At 46.7% G+C, this 21,766-nt stretch overlaps 1 protein-coding gene across 1 annotated transcript in view; it reads right to left on the bottom strand.

Annotated features, from left to right (window-relative positions):
- NECTIN4 (nectin cell adhesion molecule 4) overlaps nt 1-21,267 on the bottom strand; it is a 120,838-nt gene extending 99,571 nt beyond the window's left edge. Inside the window, exon 1 of the mRNA XM_054999725.1 lies at nt 20,863-21,267. Coding sequence (XP_054855700.1) covers nt 20,863-20,902 — 40 coding nt within the window. The 5' untranslated portion in view covers nt 20,903-21,267. The remainder of the gene's footprint in view (nt 1-20,862) is intronic.
- Between the last annotated feature and the right edge of the window lie 499 nt (nt 21,268-21,766).

The raw sequence follows: 21,766 nt of genomic DNA on the forward strand, positions 1-21,766 counted from the left end.
CATGATGGAGGTGAAAGGGAGATGAATAGGATCAGGGCCCATGGAGTGGATCTAATTTTTTGTTCCTCCCCATGGCATTTCCCCAGTCTCAAGCACCCCCTTTTAACATGGCCGTGTTGTAAATATTTTTATTTAGTTCAGCAGAGCTGCACACTGCCTCTCCATAGTTCTCCTTGAGCCAGCTAATGATAAACTGTAAACGCAAGATCAAACACGATAAAACAATTAAGCCCATTAATCCTACCAGTAAAAAAAAAAAAGATCTAATCATGCAGTCATAAAACCACCACCCAGTAAAAGCAGCATCAAATGGTAGCGTAGGAGCTGCAGTTCAGGGGTTCTTTTGCGTGCAGGAGATTCCAGGTTAGAATTGCCAGCTCCAGGTTAAGAAATTCGTGGAGATTTGGGGCCAGAGCCAAGAGAGGGTGGAGTTTGGAGAGAGGAGGGACCTCATTAGGGTGTATTGCCATAGAGTCCACCCTCCAAAGCAACTTATCTCCTGGGGAACTGATCGCTAGCCTGGAGATCAGTTGTAATTCTGGGAATAGGGTTGTCAACCCTATTCCAGGTTCAATCCCTATCTTAAAAGGCTCAGTCGCCATCTTAAAAGGCTCCAGTAGTAGTTGAGATGAAAGATCTCCTCTTGGGACCCTCTTGGAACCCTGAAGAGTCACTGCCTGTCAGAGTAGATCAGGGTCCCCCACATGGTGCCCATGGGCACAATTGCACCCACCAACCCCTTTCCTGGTGCCCGCCAAGTGTTTTTTGAAAGTGGGTGTGGCTTTTGCCAAGCATAGCTTCTGATTGGCCATTGGAGATTAGATTGGCTGTGCAGATTTTTAAAAACGTTGCTTTAGCAGAAGCAAAAAGAGTCCAGCAGCACCTTTAGGACTAACCAATTTTATGGTAGCATAAGCTTTCGAGAATCACAGTTCTCTTCGTCAGATGCATGGAGGGCAGAAAGAAACTGGTCAAATATAGAGGAGGAGAGGGGAGGGGAGGAGGAGAGGAGGGATGTAAACAACTCCTTTGATATGGAGATGCAAACAGCTCCTTTTGATGTGGGGATCAGTTTGCTTGTGTAAAGGTTCAAAGGAGTTTTCCATGTTAGTCTGTAGTAGCAAAATCAAAAAGAGTCCAGCAGCACCTCCAAGACCATACAATTCCACTGCAGCACAAGCCTTCGATAACCACAGCCCTCGCACAAGGATCTTCACTGTGTGACTAAAGCTAAGCTGTGGCAGCTGTTTTGTGGCTGGCTCCGCCTCCTGTGGTGGCCATTTTGTGGCTGCGCCCATCACATCATGTCAGAACTCCAAATGTGCCTGCAGGCTCAAAAAGGTTGGGAGCTCCTGGAATAGATAATATTGACCTTGATAGACCAAGGGTCTGATACAGTGTAAGACAGCTTCTAGAGTTCATGTTATAAAACATTCCCAAGCACAAGTCATAAAGATAACAGGGCATGTTGATGCATTTAAATGAAAGAACACACAGGCTCCAAAGGGCAGAGAGAGACTTTAGAAAGGGATGGCTAATCAACAGATTTGTCTCTCTCAGTTCTAGGGCAGGATCCCAGGGCTTGCCACTAAGGTAAAAGGTCCCAGACTCAATCCCAGATCCCTAACAAATGACCTTTATTCTACTTATTGAGAAATCAATTGTCCAGCTTTGTATCAGGCATCTTTTGACAGTATGAAGAAGTCATAAACATCATAAGCTCCTCAAGACAGAGACTTCACTTAATTTGACTTCCAATCCGGTGCCCTTTCCACATGACGGTAAAGGGACAGCCCACTCACCAAACTCTGGAGGCTTTCCCCCTTGACTCTAGACATTTCCATTTTCAAAATGGTAGTAGGCTGTTTGGCTTTCATTTTTTCAGCCCTTTTCTAGGAGTGCACTTTCCTCCGGTCCCAGAAAAATGCTGAAAGAAACCTTGATTCGTCTGGACCTCTCAGAAATTTTTGATATCATTGGACAGGGAATGTAGAGCCCCTTGTCAAGGCAGGGCTGAAAAATACCATGCAGTAGAGTTTATTCCCAAGTAAATGTGCAGAATAGAGGCAGGCATGAACCAAAGTTCATCACGAACCGGGCCAGTCCGTGGTTCACAAACCGGCAGTTTGTGGGAGCTCATTTCTCATGTTTGGTTTGTAGTTTGGTTCATCAGTGCAGACTGCCTGGTGCCAATCAATTAGTTTCCTAGGTAACGGGGGGATGCGCCCTCTGCAGACCTTCTGCAGACCTTCTGCTGACCTAGAAATGACGTTTTCACGAACCAAATGAACCGGTTTGCGAACCGGGGCAAGTTCACAAAAGTTCGTGGTTTGTGAAATGCAATGAACCATGAACCGCACAGTTCAGAATTTTCCAGGTTCATGCCCATTTCTAGTGCAGAGGATTATGGTTTGAATCTATTTTCCATTTTTGCATTTGATTGACTTTTAATAAATACATTTTATTAAAGGCTGTCTGTGACCATGAGTTGCCTCAAGCACATGAGAAATGGGGAGGGGCTGTGGCTCAGTGGAAGAGCATCTGTTTGTCACGCAGGGTTCAATCCCTGGCATCTCCAATTAAAAGGATCAGTTGGAGGTGATGTGAAAAATCTCTGTCTGGGACCCCAGAGAACCTCTGCCAGTATGAATAGACAATATTATTTATGTCATTTATACTGATCTTGATAGACTGATGGTCTGATTTTGTAGAAGGCAGCTTCTGGTGTGACTGATTTAAATAAAATAACTGTACTTGCCACGCCTCACAGGATGACGTAGGCCAAAACAATCAAAACAGACAGGTCTCTGCCCCCAAGGAGGTTGCAGTCTATATTTTATGGAATCAGCAGAAGGAAGGACACAGTTTGAGGAAATATTACTCACTCTGACTATTGTAAAATAGGCAAATTTATAAATTACGCCAGAAAACCAGGATAGCTGCACTTCCTGTGGCAGGGAGTTCCACCATCTTGGGGCAGTGGCTGGATAAAGTCCTGTCACAAGCGCCCATCATCCAATCATACAGTTGCAACATTAGCTGAAATCAAATCTCAGGCAGGTTCATTGAATGGAGGAGATTCTCCTGATTCTTTGGACCCAGGCCAATGGGGGGTTTCAAAGTCAAAACCAAGTCTTTGAATTGAACCTGGAAACAAATTAAGAGCCAACGCAATGGGTGAAGCATAGGTGTGACACATTCATCCAGGCAGTTTCCTGTGAAACCCTGGTCAATTGGCAGTTGACATATCTCTGTAGTAGTACAATGCTATAGTGATATATGTCAATTACTCATTAAGGGGGAAAAACCCTTAAAAAGGTGGCATGGGCAGGGGAGTGGAAAGTGGAATGACAACTGTAAAGAACTGGGATAGAGAAAATGTTGTCCGTGTGGGCAGAACCAGGGGAAATGTGCACTTTCTTGTCCTTTCATCCCTCTTTGCCTCCCATCTTTCCAAAACAAGTCGTAGCAAAGCAGGATGTGGAAAGATTGCAGCAATGTAGGGAGAAAGCTGGAAAGCAGGAATGCCTCATGATGCCATGTGGAAACTCTAAAAAAAAACCCTGCTGTGCATTCAGAACCAAGTCAGACAAAAGCATATCTCTGAGTGGTAAATGGATGCATCTTGTCTCTCAAACTCATCCTTGTTACTTCACGTCTATGGACACTAAGGCACCATGGCAGTGCACCACTTGTTATACCACATATTGCAGCTGCCCTAGTATATTTTCATCTGTTGACAAAAAGCCAGTTTATGTTATTTTCTAGCACATGTTTAAGCACCCTCTGGGCGTCTAAATAAACCTGGAGGCAGTCTGTACATTTTGAAAATGGGTAGTAGTAAATGCCACAACAAAATGGCTGCCCTGGAGAACAGGGCCAATCACAAACTGGCTACCATGAGGGCTCAGTCCAGTCATAAACCGCTGGCAGGCATCTGCCTACAATGGAGGTAGCCATTCCTGATGAGTGCTCCCTGAGGCCATCCTGAAGAAACTCCTACACCAGTGGAGCAGAAGAATACCAGGATTGTCCTCTTTACTTTGGGGGAGATACTTTGGGGACGAAGCAAGTGGGCACCAGAAAACACATTCGCAGGTGTTATAGCTCATCTGGGCACCATGTTGGGAATCACTATTCTAAATCAATGGAGAACTGTCCGCTGAAAAAATGGATTCCGCAGCCTTCAGCCATCCTTAAGGAACTGGCAGGGGAGAATGGGAGACAAAAATGGCTCTGGAACAGGGCTTTTTGCCTGGGCTGTTCACAACCCTGCCCGGTGACAGGGAGAAGGGGTAGGAAAAGCAGGCCACCCACCTCACATGAGGCAAGGGGCCAGTGGATAGCAATGGCGGCAGCAGCAGTATCTCCTGGCTCATACCAGCCTTGCATGAGGTAAAGGCCGTCACTTTGGAGTGGTAGAGGCTCCAGCCCACCTTGTGTGAAGCCACACTTTGTAAGGCAAGTCTTTCCTCACTCTGGACTGGGATGGCCCTGTTGGGGGGGGGGGTGCCCCCAGGTCATCAGCCCACTACCACTTTTCCTGGTAGCCTTAATGGCCAACCCCCCTCTCCTGGGGTGGGGAGAGAACTCGGGTACGTCATCGCTGGACTGAGAAATGGGGTGTTTCAAACATGTCCCTATATTCAGCTGGGAATGACTGAAGCGTGTAAAGCAATTCCTCCCTGCATGTGATGGATGTAACATTTTTTTGGCTATGCACCGTGGCAGGTGGGTACACATCTTTGAACAGCCTCACGGGCAACCAAGTTGCCTCCTCGTGCCAGTGCCTTTGCCAAGGATGCCGGTGGATGAATGGTGCCCTTGGCAGGAAAAAGCAATAACTCCCACCCTTCTTTGCATGGGTTAGGATCTGTGGCCACATGGGCCCACCCCTAGCCAAGCCTTTCCCACCTTTTCCCAATGCATGTTTTCCTTCCCCATCTGGCCACAACTAGAAGCCCTGGTGAAGAAGAAAGGAATAAGGCAGTGGGAGGAGCCCGTTCCAGCTTCCCCTGTAGCCAGATATTGCGTGTGGTTAGAGAAAGGATGTGTCTGGACACATACAATAGGCTGCTGGAGAAACTGAGACAAGGAGAGAGACAGAGAGAGAGAGAGAGAGAGAGAGAGAGAATAAGAATCAGGGTGGAGTCGGAGGAGAAAACAAAGCTGATCTGGAGCCTCTTCTCCACTCCCCCATCCCTCGTTCTTGGTAAAGAGGAGCGGAGGCAGAGAACAGGGCTTGGCTCAAGGGAGGAGAACAAGCTGACAGTCAACCAGCATCTCCATCGGCATCAGGTGCACAGTTTATGCCTTGACTGACAGCAGTTTGAGCGGAGGCTAGAATCTACTTGAGAGGGACACGCCATCCAAAATCGACCACAAAGGCTCTGGCACTGCCTCTTGGGACACACCTGGTCAAGTCCCTTAAGGCAAGTTTTGCCACAGTGACTCACCTGAAGATAGGATTTAGATTAACTTTTTCAGCACTTTTCTTGCCAGGCCAGGGACAGCCTCCCTCCCCTTTTTCCTGCCGCACCAGTTTTGTAACTTTTAATATCAGGGTTCGATTTGGTGGTTGCTAATGTTAAATTTTTGAGGAGGAGTTATCCCAGCCATCTTGTTCAAGGGCAGGTACACTTAGGAAACCCCTCCAAAATTGGGGGAGGGGGTTAACAGATCTTCTAGGAAGGCTGCCAGCCATTCCTCTGGCAGCATGGGCCTGCCATTTTATTAACCGCGCCGACTTTGTTGCAATGACACGGATCACAATCAGTCTATTACTCCTTCCTATGGTTTTGAAAATTTGTGCTGGCAAATCTAGAAACAGGATCTAGCTGTAACCTGTCATAAAGCTCTGAGACACTGCATGAAATTGATTAGCAGTAGGTCAAGGGTTCAACCAGTGCATAACTAGGGAACTCACTGCCACAAGATGTGGTGATAATCACCAGTTTGCATGGCTTTTAAAAAAAAACTAAATAGATTATTATTATTAGTAGTATCTTTCATTTATATAGCACTTGTGTTCAAAGTGCTTCATATACATTAACATACTGCAATCCTTACAGAAGTCCTGTGAGATAGCCTAGTGTTATTATCTCAAGAGCCAGCATAGCATAGTGGTTAAAGTATTGTATTAGGATCTAGGAGGCCCAGGTTCAAATCCACACACTGTCATGGAAGCTCGCTGGATGACCTTCGGCCAGTCACACCCTCTCAGCCTAACGCGCCCGGCTTATCTACCGTATGCGCCTATTATTCTATGTACTGTATTTGGGGGCTCTGAGAATGTGTAAAGAACTATCTGTTTAGTTGTCTAACTGTGTAGCTAGGAATATCTTATCTTGCAGGTGGCTGCTTTCAGTTTCTCGACCGGCCTGGGAGAGTGTCCTTGAAGTGCCGATCGAAGCCGTATCTCCCTGAGACATGAAATGAGCTCATCCCTGTCTTCCCCTCCCCTACCCCCTCCAGCCTTCTAGGCCCTGCGCACCTAACATTAACGGTCCTTATCCCCGGGTGGGGACTTGACCCTTTAACTAACATCGCTTTCCCCCTTTACGTCACTTCTGCCAATGCTGCTGTCAGAGTGCACCAATACTGATGGATCTCTAATAAAGAAACTTTAACTGGACTCTTGAAGTGTCTTCAGTGAAGTAACTGGGGATCTAACTGGCAGAGCCTGACACCCTGGTTCAAATCCACACTCTCTCATGGAAGCTTGCTGGATGACCTTGGGCCAGTCACACCCTCTCTGCCTAACGTACCTCACAGGTTGTTTTGAGGATAAAATGGAGAGAGGCAAACAACTTGAGCTGCTTTGGGTCCCCATTAGGGATAAAGGCAGGGTATAAACAAAGTGAATAAATAAATAAATACAATATTGTAGATGGGCAACTGAGAGAGAATGGCTGCCTGAAGGCTTCCTAATGAATTTGTGGCAGTAGAAAAGAGCAAGAGTCCAATTGTACCAGTAGAGTCCAGTAGTCCAGTAGTACTAATAAAATTTATTGTAGGGTATGAGCTTTTGTGAGACGTAGCTCACTTCTTCCAATACAGCTAGAACATGAGTCCATCTGTCCTTATATCTTGGAAAGTGGAGTGATTTCAGATGCCGAATGACAATAGCAGGTAAATGACAATAACCGATGAATGACAATAGCAGGCGTGATTGGATTGGGTGCGGTATGCAGAGGGGTGGAGAAATCAGCATTGGTAACGAGACAGGAAGCCTAGGTCTCAGTTCAATCCAGGTGAATGCATTGTCTTGAGATTTGTTATCAGTTGCAATTCAGCAGTCTCTCTTTTTAATTCTTCTGCAAGATAACTGCTACTTTTAGTTCAGCAACTGAATGTCCTGGAAGGTTAAAATGTTCCCCCCTTGGTTTTTGGAAGTTGTGATTTCTGATGTCAGTCTTTATGTCCATTAATTGTTTGACAAAAGGAATGGCCAGTTCATCCAATGTAAAGGGTGCAAGGTGCATTGCTGACACATGATGGCATAAATCACGTTAGAGGATGTGCAGGAATATGAACCTGAGATGGTATGGCTGATGTTGTTGGGTCCACTGATGGTGTTGCTAGCAGAGCATCTGAAATCACTCCACTCTCCAAGATATAAGGACAAATGGACTCACGTTCTAGCTGTATCTGAAGAAGCGAACTGTGACTCACGAAAGCTCATACTCTACCACAATTTTTTTTAGTCTTACAGGTGCCACTGAACTCTTGCTCTTTTCTGCTGCTACAGACAGACAAACACGGCTACCCATCTTGATCTAATGAGTTTGTAGTTAAACAAAACTTGTGCCGGGGGTTTCCTATTCTGTAGTTCTCTCTTTGCCACTCTGCTACATCCCAATGGGGCTTCCAGTTGCAGAGGCAGTATACCACTGAATACCAGATGGTGGAAACAAACAACAGTATAAGGCTGACTCAATGTTTATGTGCTTGTGGGTTTCCCAGGAACATCTGGGTAGTACAGTTTTTGACAGATTGCTACAAAAAAAAGAGTTAAATTTCAGATCTAAATTTGACATTCTAGCTGTATCTGAAGAAGTGAGCTGTGACTCACAAAAGTTCATATCCTACCACAAATTTTGTTAGTCTTAGAGGTGCTACTGGACTCTTTTCTAGATCTGGAGTGGTTCATGAGGACTGGCACCTTCCTTAAGCACAGAGGCCGAACAAGCTCATCTTTTCATGTTTAAATGATTTGTGGGATACTTGCTTCAATGTGAAAAACAGGCCTGACTGGGTCAGCTCCAACTCTCCTCACACGCCTGGAAGCCAGCTCATTACTGCAGAGAAGGCACAATTGCACGCAAGCACGCACCCAGAAGAGAGTCATTTATCACTTGGCCTTCCGGTTGGAGGAGCATTGCTACACTTGATCATTATCATTCAACGGCGTCACAATTATTGCAGCGTTTCTTTAAACCCCTATATGGTGCCGTTGCGAGAATTCCAGACAATGTCAACATTCCAAGAAACCCCATGATAAAATTCTCAGGGCCAAACTACAAGTGACGAATGACACAGGTTGGACACTTGTCAGCTTCCCTCAAGTTTTGATGGGAAATGTAGGCAGCTTAGTGGAATGTTGGACAAGTGACAGTTGAAAAGTCCATTGGACAGCAGTCGGAGAGCCAAGCTGCAAGATTAGGATGCCTACATTTCCCATCAAAACTTGAGGGAAGCTGACAAGTGTCCAACCTGTGTCATTTGTCACTTGTAGCTTGGCCCTCTCCCCCTCCATCCAGAGGAAGTTATTTATTCCAACAGAAATCAATGAGACTTGAGTTTACTTGTTTAAAACATTTCCATGCTGCTTTTCCACCCAGCTCACGGCTACTCAAGATAGCAAACATTTCAAACATTAAAACAACGTTTTAAATACGTACATACATACATACAAAATATTAAAAGCATTAAAAGCATACAAAGCCCTTCACAGCCTTGATCCCTCATATCTGCAGGACCGCCAGTCTCCCTATGCTCCACCACAACAGCTCTGCTCATCTGAACGGAACCACCCTGCAAGTGGGTGAAATCGGCAGTGGCTCATACATGCACATTCTCTGTGGCGGCCCCCACTTTGTGGAATGGCCTGCCTGAAGAGGTCAGAAAGCTCCCACTCTCCTGGCTTTCCACAAACCTAAATTATACAGGAGGGCTTTTTTTTAGACAGGCACTGTGTAACAGGCTGTAATGTTACAAAATGGTTCCAAAAGTGCTGTTTAAATGCTTACTCTCAGGGGTAATTTTGTAGAAAAAGAGCTGGAGGAACTTATTAGCATGACTTATTAGCATAACTCATTAGCATATGCCACACCCCTCAGCATCACCAGAAGTGTGTTATTAGCATAAGTGATTTGCATATGCCACACCCCCTGACATCACCTATCCTGGCTGTTTTGGACCCAATCCTGACCATTCAGGGCTGAAATTGGGCCCAAAATGGCAAAAAGGGGCTGAAAATGGCCAGAAAGGGGCCTAAAATGGTCAGGATCGGGCCTCTGCTGAGCAGGAGAGGGATCCACCACCTGTCAGAGGCCCGATCTGGGCCATTTCGACCCCAATCCAGGCCGAAACGGGCCTGAAATGGCCGAAAGTCAGGTGGGCAGGGCCACCTGACGTGACCTCTTCGGGGAACTGCTGGAACTGTGTTCCTGTGCATTCCCCCTCAAAATGAACCCTGCTTATTCTGCATTTCAGTTGTTTCAGATTTCTGCAATCCAACCATTATCCTGTTGATTGTACTTGACTTATGCTGCACACAGTACAATCCGAAGAAGAGTTACTGGTAGTTGGCTGTGTTCTGTGGCATCCGTTCATCTGCTGAAGCTGCAGTCTGTACTGTATGCCTAAGGAGGGTCCAGGTAGGCCTCCTGTGGGTAGAATTATTATTGAAACGCTTTCCTTAGCTTGATCAGGCCATGGGACTGCACCTGAGCTGCCTGCCATTGCTAGATGTGGTGGTAGAAAACGCCTTCAAGTCATGGCTGTCTTATGGCAACCCCTGCTGGCATTTTCAAGGCAAGAGACTAACAGAGGTCGTTTCACCTGCCTCTGCATAGCAACCCTAATCTTCCTTGGAGGTCTCCCATCCAATCACTAACCAAGGTCAGCCCTACTTTGCTTCTGAGATCTGACAATTACCCTGACCTTAACTACTAGAAATTGTGTGGGAGGGAGAAAAGGTCAAGATGGGTAGTCGTGTGTTAGACTGTCTGTAGTAATAGAAAAGAGCAAGAGTCCAGTAGCTCCTATAAGACAAACAAAATTTGTGATAGGGTATGAGCTTTCTTGAGTCACAGCTCACTTCTTCAGATACCTTCTTCATGGAGAGAAGAGTAACTCTTCTCAGGATTAACTCTTCTTAGGACCACACTGATAATCCACTTTGAGATTCAGTGAGAAAATATAAATATAAACCCACAGACACAGAGGCACAAAAGCAGAAAGGAGGGCCAATAGCAATTATTGAGGGAACACCAAACCAAACAAAAAAGCCTTCAGACGCTAGCAGAAGACAACAAGGAGACAGACGTGTTAATAAACATGGTCTGGCTGATTCAGACCCGATGATCCATCACATCCAACATCCTGTTTCTTGCAGTTGTCCCCACAAATATGATTCGAAGACAGAATCCCTCTCTATTGCACATCCCTAGCCACAATTAGTGTTCAAAGGGTTCTGTTCAGCTATCACGGCTAAGAAGAACTGTGTCACTGGATCAGTCAGTTGAGTCCAGCCTCCTGTTCCAAATATTGCCTCAGGAGAGCCCACAAGCAAGGACAGAAGGCAATAGTGCTCCCCTGTTCTATGTATGGCAACAACTGCTCTGACTCCATTTAGCTATCATGATCAATAAAAACTTCTTTTGCTGGAGCAGGCCAAGGCTTCATAGAGTCCAGCAACAGTGACCACCCAGGGCAGAGAGGCTCCCAAAAAGGTAGCTGATGTTTGTCCCCAGAGTGTGGTATTCAGAGGTAGACTTCCTTTGGACCTGGAGGTTTCACTTAGCTAATAACCTTAGGAATGCCTCGTTGGATCACTGCCAGCGCCCATTTAATCGCACATCCTGTTCTCAACAACAAGCTGCCAGATGTCTCTGGCAAGCCTCATTAGTTGGACATGAAGCACATGGATCCCCCAGCAGCTGGAATTCAGAGGAAGACTGCCCCTGAACATAAAAGCTCCTTCTAGTCATCATAGCAAAGAGGGTTTTTTAATTGACGCACCCAATGCATGTCCCTTTGGTTTCAATGGGGTGGAAGCATGCCTGCCCGTCCCTGGATCAGGCCTTTTGTCCTCCTGGAGGTGGGCGAGGTACTTGAGAGGAAAGGTACCTGATCTGGGAGCTGGACATTTGTGAGCTATGTGCCAGCAGGAAGCTCTTCAAGGGATGCAAAATGTGCTTTGCTTCCCTATCTGAGCCGGCCGGCTCCAGAGAGCTCACTTGCTGCTGAAGCTAGGGTTGCCAGCTCCAAGTTGGGAAATTCCTGGAGATCTGGGGAGTGAAACCTGGGGAAACCTGGAGAAAGTGGGGTTTGGGGAGGGAAAGGACTTTGGCATGGCATAATTCCATAGAGTCTACCCCCCGAAGTAGCCATTTTCTCCAAGTGAACTGATTTCTGTGGCCTGGAGACCAGTTGTAATTCCAGGAGATCTCCAACCACTACCTGGAGACTGGCAACCCTATCTGAAGCTGAAATGCAAATGAAACTCTTCTTCCATCACGAACGAATCCATTTGTTATCCTCCACATCCTTATTGATGCTTCCTCATCATGCCCAAAGGAGGCACTGTCAGGGCAATGGCCAAGTATTGATTGTAAGCCGTAATTAGAGCCAACTTGTCACAATTAAATACTCAAAGGTAACACTGATGTCTTAGGAGTCCCACCCCCACTCCCATGAGGCTGCCAATTCCAGGCCCTGTGGTGCATTTCCCAGGCAAGCAGTTCTGGGAGCAATGGGCCGCAAAGCTCTACTGGGCACTGTGCCCACTGCTGAAGATGCAGAGGTTGCCACCCTGTTTAATGAGAAGTTGGTCCCCAGGGAACAAGCCCAGCGAACCGGCTAGGCAGGAGAGAGTCACCTGCAACCAGGGCTGGGAGGTGGAGCAGAGCAGGAGGAAATTGCACCTTGCTTGCCAAACAACTTTCGCCTCACCTACAGAATCGCCCCAGCTCTGCACAGGATACGAGAGTCACATCGCTGGGCCTCGTGCACAAGCCCATCCACGCCGACCATCCCTATTTTCTTGTGCCAGTTAAAGCACGGTGAACATTTTCCTCCGGTGAGATGCCACAGTTATCGTTTCTCAGAGCTCAGCTATCTTCCCAGCAATAAAAGAAAGAAGAATGTTGTGGCACTTGGAAGACTTGCAGATTTATTCAGCCATAAGCTAGAACCCTATTTCATTAGAAGTATCCAGTGAAACTTCCGGCAGCCAAAATACATACACAGCAGAGCGGGGAAGGAAACTGTGAACTTCAGGATCAAATCTCCATGTGAGTGGATGGATGCACCTGAACTCTAGTGCATATGCACATAAATGTATGCGTGTTAACAACATGGTATCCCCATGCTCATTAACATTAAGGCATCCCAGAGTGCCTTAAATCTCACAGAATCACAGAGTTGGAAGGGGCCATACAGATCTTCTAGTCCAACCCCCTGCCTAATGCAGGATGAGCCTAAAGCATCCCTGACAAATATTCATCCAGCCTCTTCTTGAAAACTGCCAGAGAAGGGGAGCTCACCACCTCCCTAGGCAGCTGATTCCACTTTTGAACTACTCTGACCATGTGTGAGCGGGAGGAAAAACTGTAGTGCATGTGGCACCAACCACATCTCTCTGTGAGTGGATGGATGCACCCACCTGAACTCTGGCACTTATACACAGAAATGCATGCACATTAACATTAAAGCATCATAGCACACAACCAGACATTCCATGCCAAGCTGGCCTGTTGTGAACTGCTGAGAACACATTGAAGGACAATTTTGTGTTCCTAGCAAATCTTGAACCAAAAGAACAGCCACTTTGGGGGGCTTTTTAATTTGCATAAAACATACTATAGCAGATCAATGAATCCAGCGCACAGGCGGTGGAGAAGGGTGTTCCCCCAACATGTAATGGGGACAAGGGTGATGTATGTAAAAGGGATCCTTGGCATAAGAATGGTAATGTTGCATGTCACCTGTGACCAGGGCTTTTTTTCTGGGGAAAGAGGTGGTGGAACTCAGTGGGTTGCCCTCGGAGAAAATGGTCACACGGCTGGTGGCCCTGCCCGCTGATCTCCAGACAAAGGGGAGTTTAGATTGCTGAGCGGCACGAAGGGCAATCTAAACTCCCCTCTGTCTGGAGATCAGGGGGCGGGGCCACCAGCCATGTGACCATTTTCAAGAGGTTTCGGAACTCTGTTCCACTGTGTTCCAGCTGAAAAAAAGCCCTGCCTGTGACATACTGGAGAGTATGAGAGGGGCACATTTATTTGTAAAACCCATTTTCAGGGCAAGAATTGGTGTTTCTGAGCTCTCCGCCCCGCACAGTGCGGAAGATTCTTTTCCACCTGCTGTACATTGTATAAACTTGCTTTGCAATAGGCCAACCTCTGCCGGGTTCCTAAGCAGGGTGTGTAAAGTAAACTGATCCTAACCGCTTCCTTTTAATAAATAAAGAAAAAAGCATGAGTATTTAATAGAATGTTTAATCTCACAGTGGATCTGGTTGTGTTCATTAGAGAACTTACTCAGCAACTTGGGGGGGGGGGGCAGGCAGTGCACATGTTCTGCTCCAGAATTAAGATGACACATCCATGTCTGTTCAGAGAGTCCTTTACCAGACACTCTGGGAAAGGGGACTGAAAGTGGAAAAACTCCAGTGCAGTTGGCACCAACTAACTATGGACAGGGACCAGAAAATACAGAAGTGCCCTGGGAAACAGCAGTGGTGGCCCCATTTGATATCCCAAAGCAAACTGATCTTTCCAAAAAAGATCTAATTGTTCTGCATGAAGCTCCCAGGGGTGCTGATTCACCATTGATCTACTTGGCAAAAAGCTTTATAATTTCCCAGGAAGTCCCTGTTATTCCCATTTAACAGAAAGAGGAACTAAAACAAAGAAATGGAGGTATTAAGAGCTGATTCAAGCAACACGTTACGTTGAGGATCTGCGACTGGATTTCCTGTGGTGTAGTTTAGCCTTACAGTGCAGCCATGGAGGGGGCTGCATTGCTGGGGAAGGTGGGTCACTCACACACACACACACACACACCACCCTTTCCCCTCAATTACGACTTTCTCTACCCTTATTCAATCACTGTGCTTTTGGTTCTTCTGCCTTGACTGCTGAGAGAATATGCCAACCACGATCCTCTCGATACATGCGATTGCTCTTTTGTGTCAATAGGCACCTGTTTTCAAAATTCAATACTTGCAAATGGGCAATAAATTAATGCAATATACCTGGGTTTCCCAATTCTCACATGCCAAAGCTGGAAAACAATGCATGTTGCTCTGTTTACACAAAATGCTGGTCACACATATCGAGAGGGTTGTGCATAGCATGTTCTCCCAGGATATGAGAGACGGGCTGATTTGCTGTATTTTTATCCTGCCCTTCCCTCAAGGTTGTCATGGCAACATACATGGCCCTTCCTTCCTCACTTTATCCTTACAAAAACCCTGTGAAGGAGTTAGGCTGAGAGAGGGTGATGGTACCAAGGTTATCCAGTAAACTTAATGGCTGAGTGAGGATTCGAACCCAGTTCTTGCAGGTCCTAGTTGGACACTCAAACAACTATACCACAATGAATCATTCAGCCACTTCTAGCCTTTGGGGGAAGACCGCCACACAGTGCCACCGCCTGTACTTATATTAACCTGAAGCTACATGTCCGGGGATCTGAACACGTATCTCCTACAGAATGCATTACTTATTTATTGATTTACAGAATTTATCAGCTGCCTGCCCAGAGACGAGCTCCTGACGAGCTCCTGGCAACTCATAAAGTTAAAATGATGCAATAAAATAATTAAAATGGCAGCAAAAGAACGATCAGAGTGAATGCAGGTATTCTCCTGCGTGTGTGTGTTATATGCTGTCAAGTCGCTTCTGACTTATGGTGACTCTACCAATGCATGCTCTCCAAAACGTCCTATCATCCACAGTCTTGCTTAGGTCTTGCAAACTGAAGGCCATGACTTCCTTTATCGAGTCAATCCATCTCATTTTGGGTCTTCCTCTTTTCCTACTACCTTTAACTTTTCCCAGCGTTATTGTCTTTTCCAGGGAGTCTCATCTTCTCAAGACTCCAAGATAATTTAAATGCACATTTCTCCCAAAAGAAGTGTGATTGTCACAAACATGCATTTGCCAAGGAGCAGGAGCTGAGCTGGAAACTGCTGCTGGGGGAGAGGAAAGTAAGGAAGATCTGTGATCTTAGCACTGGAGTCAACCTTCTATTTATGCAGTGGCAAACCCAAGAATGCTGCTGCGTAATGCATTTCACAGGGGAGTGGACATGGCTGAGTGGTGGAACATATTCTTGGCATGCAGGAAGGCCCAGATTCAAACTTGGACATCTCCTCTAAAGGATCTTCAAGTAGCAGGTGGTGGGAAAGACTTTTCTCTGCACGAGACCCTAGAAAAGCTGTTGCCAGTGGGTCTCTAGGGGTGCTCAAGAGAACCTCATTTCACGTGTCCTCCCTCCCACTTTCCATGCACTCGCTCACATAGTCACACTTCAATTTACTCCACGTGAATACAGCGTATTCCATATCAGTTCCTTCTCAACTGCTAAAAATATCAGTTTCTCCCACATCCATTCATTGAAATACAGATCTTGACACTTTCTTACATCTTAAAGAAATGCAAATTGGGAAGTCAAAGGAGCCTACAGTACTTGTTCTTACAGCAAAAACAGAGCTGAATTGGTGCTTTGCCCTCCAGAATCGCTTGCAGATGCGATCACACAAAGGGGGCTCCCATGAAAGTGGCATGCACGTGCATCAAGCAAGAACAGCCTGCACTTGAATTGAGGACTGCACATACAATCCTGCACTTGAGCATCCCTAGATACTTAGTAATAATGTGTATTTCCACTCAGTAAGTGTAGACAGTTCCGAGTAAGGTAAACCAATGGCCTCGCTCTGCGTAAGGCAGATTCCTAGGTTCTAAGATAGCCAAGAAAGCCAACGGGCAAGCTGCAATCTAAATGCAGATAATCCACATCAGGTGTTTTCATACATGAGACTTAAAAGTGGTTCTTGCTTTGAGATTCTAGACTCATTAGAAACAAGATGGGGCCGTAGCTAGCGGTAGAGCATCTGCGTTGCCCAGAGGAAGTCCTGGTTCAGTCTGGGGCACCTCTGTTAAAAGGATCGAGCAGGAGGTGATATGAAAGACCTCTTATCTGAGACCCTGGAGAGCTGCCATTAAAAGCAGACAATCTTGATGGACCAAGGGTCTGACTCAGTACAAGGCAGCTTCGTGAGTTCATGTGTTCAAATGCTTCTCTTCCTCTTCCTGTTCTACCCAGCAATGATCAAAATGTTCACATAAATGGCACAGGAGAGGCTCAGAGGTGATTAAGCAGACAAAAACTTTTCAAGTCCAGCATCATATTTGCCAGATCACTCTCTAGACAGATGGAAGCTTCGTTCTTTCTCCCTGAGTAGTCAACTGGTCATGTTCTTTTTTTAGCGAACAGGGTTATCATCGGATTTATCATCGGACAAAGCTATGGCATGTCCGGTAAACAGATGAAGTCTGGATGTTCTCGGCTCAGAGCTTAATTCCAAGGCAGACATGGACCCATTTCAGGGCCAAGCTAGAAGTGACGAATTACACTTGAATGGCAAGTGAACAGACTCAGGTGTATTCCTCCCTGTTCACTTGCACTCCACTTGCACTTCACTCGATCACATCGTGTACACGTGAGTCTGTTCACTTGCTATTCAAGTATAATTTGTCACTTCTAGCTTGGCCCTCAGAGGCTTAAGCCTACCTCGCCTGTATTGATTTCCTGACCTGAAGAAGGCTAGGGGAACAATATTTGACCTGTTGGGAACATTTACAAGTAGCCATCAGTACAGGGAAATTCCTCTGGTATAGCAAACAGTGGTTCCCTGCAGGTGTTTCAGGTTGTGAAAACAGTTCCAGGGGTAGAGCTTGAAGGTCTGTTCCCTTTCTCCTGGGGTTGCAAACTCCAGGTTGAGAAATTCCTGGAGATTTGGGGGTAAAGCCTAGGGAGAGGAGGGACCTCAGCGGGGTATAATGCCATAGTCCACCTTCCAACGCAGTCATTTTCTCCAAGGGAACTGATCTCTATGGTCTGCAGATGAGTTGTAATTCTAGGAGATCTCCAGCCCCCACCTGGAAGTTGGGATTGCTACTCTCTCTGCATGCTATGGTCCCAGTTGGTCCCACATGTACCCGGGAATTAAGTTCCAAGCACAGTACTTCCAGTTCACATCTGATCGAGAGGGCCTGTGGCAACCACGCGGGGGACACGAGACCCTTGGAAGGTCGGGACAGGAAATTCACTCAGCTAAGGAGAGGGGACAGTTTACGCTTTTTTTGCCAAAGTGTGGCTAATGACTGACCATTCATGACTGAGACATACTTCTGTTCTGGGATAAGGTAATTCTCAGTTCGAGGAACAACATGAAATTACATTGACTGCATGAGCTTTGCCCTACCAATTCCTGTACAGTGCCAGGTGGCGCCTTGGCCTCCATTTGCAATCTAACAGTGCTTCTTAGACTTTGTGAAGTGGGACTCGCTTCTAAAATTCCTGTATTTCTCAGGACCTACTTCCAAACAATTCCAGACTACTCCCCAAAAGAAAACACAATCATCTCGCATTAGTTAACACTTGGACAAGTATCTGTTTTGTCTTTTACGTGCAGGATAAATATAAATATATAGCATTACTGGCTTTATTTCATGGTAATTTCATGCATTATGCTGCGGCAAACCCAAATTTGCCATCAACCTTCCCAAAAGTTTTCCCACCTCACCCTCTTCCTCTTCCTCCATCCTGAAAGAGAACTGTAGCCCTTTTTGATGGCCCAACCCACTGCTTGAGAGCCAGTGTCATAATAATTCAAGAACTGTAACATATCTTTCCTGTTCTAACCCAAATTAACACAATCACACCTAAAATCTGCCGCTGGCCTTCTCCGCCAGAGCTAGCGTAGCATGCCATACCCTGGCTGCAGACTCCATCAGAGTTGCCAGTTCTCTGGGCCTGACAAAAAGTTTTCCTTCTTTTCAGGATTTCCAGAAAAAGCTGCCAGATTTCAGGGTGAGAAGCCAGAGTCACAGAGGCAGTAGATTTTCTGTTTGGCTTGAGAGCTGTTCATTCTAGCCACCCTGTCCTTCAGGCTCCACCCTGGAACCACCATGCAAAGGTGCCCAGCCTCCACTGGGAACCACTAAGTTCCACTCTTCAACCACCACCAGTGCCCCCCGCCCCGCCCCGCCCCGCCACTACCTCATCTTTGTCAGGTAACTCTCCTGATCTCCTGCTGAACCTCAGGATCTCATGCTCTGGAGAACGGCCAGCCCTAGACTCCATGGACTCTTTCAACCCTACAGCCTTTCCCAACCTGGTCTCTGTGACTCACAGCTCCATTCGGGGCCCTCAAGTAATTGTGGAAGGCATTAATCCCGAGTCAGCATCTCTTGGAAGGCCGGAGCGCTTTTTGGTTTTTACATCTCTGTGCATAACCCGCCGAGTCACTCTGCCACCGCTGGAGGGGGAGAAGCCCAAGCGGATCTATGGCTTATTGCAAGAGACACCAGATCTGGGCCTGGAGCCCAGTTGGTAGGTGCACAATGCATCTTCTGACTAGGGTTGCCAGCCTCCAGGTGGTAGCTGTAGATCTCCTGGAATTACAACTGATCTCCAGGTGACAGAGATCAGTTCCCACGGAGAAAATGGCTGCTTTGGAGGGCAGACTCTATGGCATTAGAGGGCGGACTCTATGGCCCCTCCCCTCCTCAAACCCCGCCTTCTCTAGGCCCCACCCCCCAAATCTTCAGGAATTCCCCCCACCCCCCGGACCTGGCAACCCTACTTCTGACCTGAGTGCACCTTTTTCCTAATCCTATATCAAGGAAGCCAGTTGCCTTGCGATTACTCAGCGAGGAGGGAAGAGCCTTCCGCATGCAGGTTGCCACCCAACCCCCCAACCCCCCATGAGCATTGCCAACTTATTCCTTTTCTGGCCTTTGACAAGTCTTCTGATCCACAGACAATTAAACAGGTGAAGCTTTTCCTAGCGACGAGGACAAGCCTCTCCAGTTTAGTTTTTACCTTCTAAGAGCCTATTAAAAGTACAAGAACAATCCTACTCTGTCCATGCACAGAAGCACTGTTGATATGTTCTTTGCTCTTCTCAGGGTGGGGCCTGGCATTCAGACTAGAATTGCTTAGAAATGGGAATTCTGTGTGCACACTTCTGAACTTTTTCTGCCTCTGAGTGCGTCCCCCACGTTTCTACTGATGACAGCTGCAGAGGGGGAAACGATTCCTTTCCTAAGTCGGGTAACCATCAGTAATTTCCCTTTCCCTAACTCAGGTTACTCCCTCTCCTGGCTTCGGTACTCCAAATTGCTGGAATGAATTTCTTTACAAGCAAAAACCCCACAGACTTCAACCAATACACAATGCCCTCCGTACAGAGAACGAGACGCCACAAAACAGAATAAGCAGTCCGGACAATATCCTGACGCAAGCCTGGTGTGTGGGAGGCGAAATAAATGCAGGTGTTGTGAAAGACAGAACATAAAATGGCATTTTCCCAGCTGACAGTCCTCTTTGTTGCAACAAAATGTTCGCTGCTTGCAAAGGGGTATGTTTTCCAGTGAATGCTTGCCCGCCACTCCAAAGTTAAATCATCCTTGGAGAGGAAATGATAGCGATATTGGCTTTTGAACAGAAGAAAACAAGTTTTGGGTTGTGCGTTATCATTTCCAGTAAAAGCTTATTTTTTTCATTGGGTTGAAATGGCACCCGGCTTCTTTCTCGGCCCCACTCGCGGGAGTGTTGCCAACTTATCCCCCCCAGCCCTGCTGCTGTGCCTTTTAACAGCAGCAAACGTTTAGCTTTTCCTATCAACTCATTTCCAAGCCAAGACAAACTTTGCCTACTAAATGCAGTGGGACGGGATGCTGTTAGGGGGCGAGAAATGAGAAGCAAACCGCTGGCAAGCAGTTCTCAATGGTCATCTCTTCTTCATCATCTTCTTCCCTTCCAGTAAAGGGAAGAACCAACTTAAGACACCAGCTTGCCTTCACAAAAAGAGCCAAGACAGGGGGTGAGGTCCCAAGAGATGTTCGGAAATGTCAGAGCCTTTCAAGAAATCTCGACCCTCCAAACTCCTGCCTTACCCACCCCAAGTATCTTTGTTTTGCGCCTCTCTCCACGAAAGCATCTGCCGTTCAGAAACAAGCCACAGCTAGCAAAGACTCTTTAGCCTAAAAACCACATCAAAAATAGGGGGACACAGAGGGTTCCTAAGAACATCTTCACCTTCTCTCCCCCTTTCCCACCCGATACACAAAGAATGGGTGGGTGGGCCTGGAATGAAACTGCAGGAGAGCTTTTTCCCATCCCGAAGCATCTCACCAAAGCAAAGCGGAGATTAGGCAAAACTATCATTACCCAATTACTCCTTAAGTCGGTCTCTGGGAGAAAAAAAGTAGTTACAAAACACGTTCCCTCTCTTGGATAAGAAGAGGGGCCGAAAATTGTATGTGTGTGGCAACGTACAGGAAGTGGAGCCAATGGGGGTGGCGGGGCGGGAATCAAGAACAAAATGGACCACTGACTTACCAGACACGGCCAGCAAGAAGAAGAGAAGCTGTCCAACCATGCTGCAAGGGGGATCCAGATGTTCAACCGCTGCAGCTGTCAAAATGCTTTTCTTTCCTGCAGACGTTATAACCAACGTGACCCCTACAGGTCAAGAAGACCAAGATCTTCTGCCAATGGATCAGTGCTCCCTTCTCAACAGCAACGCTGCTGCCGGGGAGTTAAGGAAATAAAGCTGTTTACATTCAGCTTCTTCTTCTTCTTCTTCTTCTTTTAAGGAAAGAGATCATGCCAAGTAAAGGAAAGGAAAGTGAGCCTTCATTCTCCTCGGTTATCCTTTCCGCCACTTCTGGGAAATGGGTCTTTTTCTGCAGTTGTCTAAGGGGGCTTCTCTCTGTTTCAGCGTCAGTGTTGCGGCTTGCGCTTGACGGTGCTGAGCAATCGTTCTGTTTTGAAACTCCACAACCTGTTCTCCACGCATTGCCAGAGGGAGGGGAATGAAGAGAGGGAATGAAAAAAAATATTAACCTGTTTGGCAAGTTTAAACAGGTGTTTCTCAACAAAGGGGGGGGGGAAGGTTTCGTTTATAGAAGGAGTTCAGAGAAGGTGCTGGAGTGTTCACCGGCAGCTCAGTTGAATGAACGAACGAAACCAATTCCCAAGGGTCAAATTTTGGGGTCCTCAAAATTTCAGGTCCCCCGAAAGAAACAGGGATACATCCAAACGGAAGAGTGGCATCCCTGAAACTCTAGGACTGGATATTCTCACTCAACCCTCCGTGAAGTTCATTAAAACATAGCTGACAACACCCAAGGGCCTTTCTGCATTATAGATCTTTATTTTCATGCAATAAACTTACAATGCTGCTCAGGAGGATCCAAAGGAGAGCTTCTACGAAAGTGACAGGGGCATAATGTTTCCCCAG

Source organism: Eublepharis macularius, chromosome 1 (genome assembly GCF_028583425.1).
Source record: "Eublepharis macularius isolate TG4126 chromosome 1, MPM_Emac_v1.0, whole genome shotgun sequence".
Taxonomy (NCBI): Eukaryota; Metazoa; Chordata; class Lepidosauria; order Squamata; family Eublepharidae; genus Eublepharis; species Eublepharis macularius.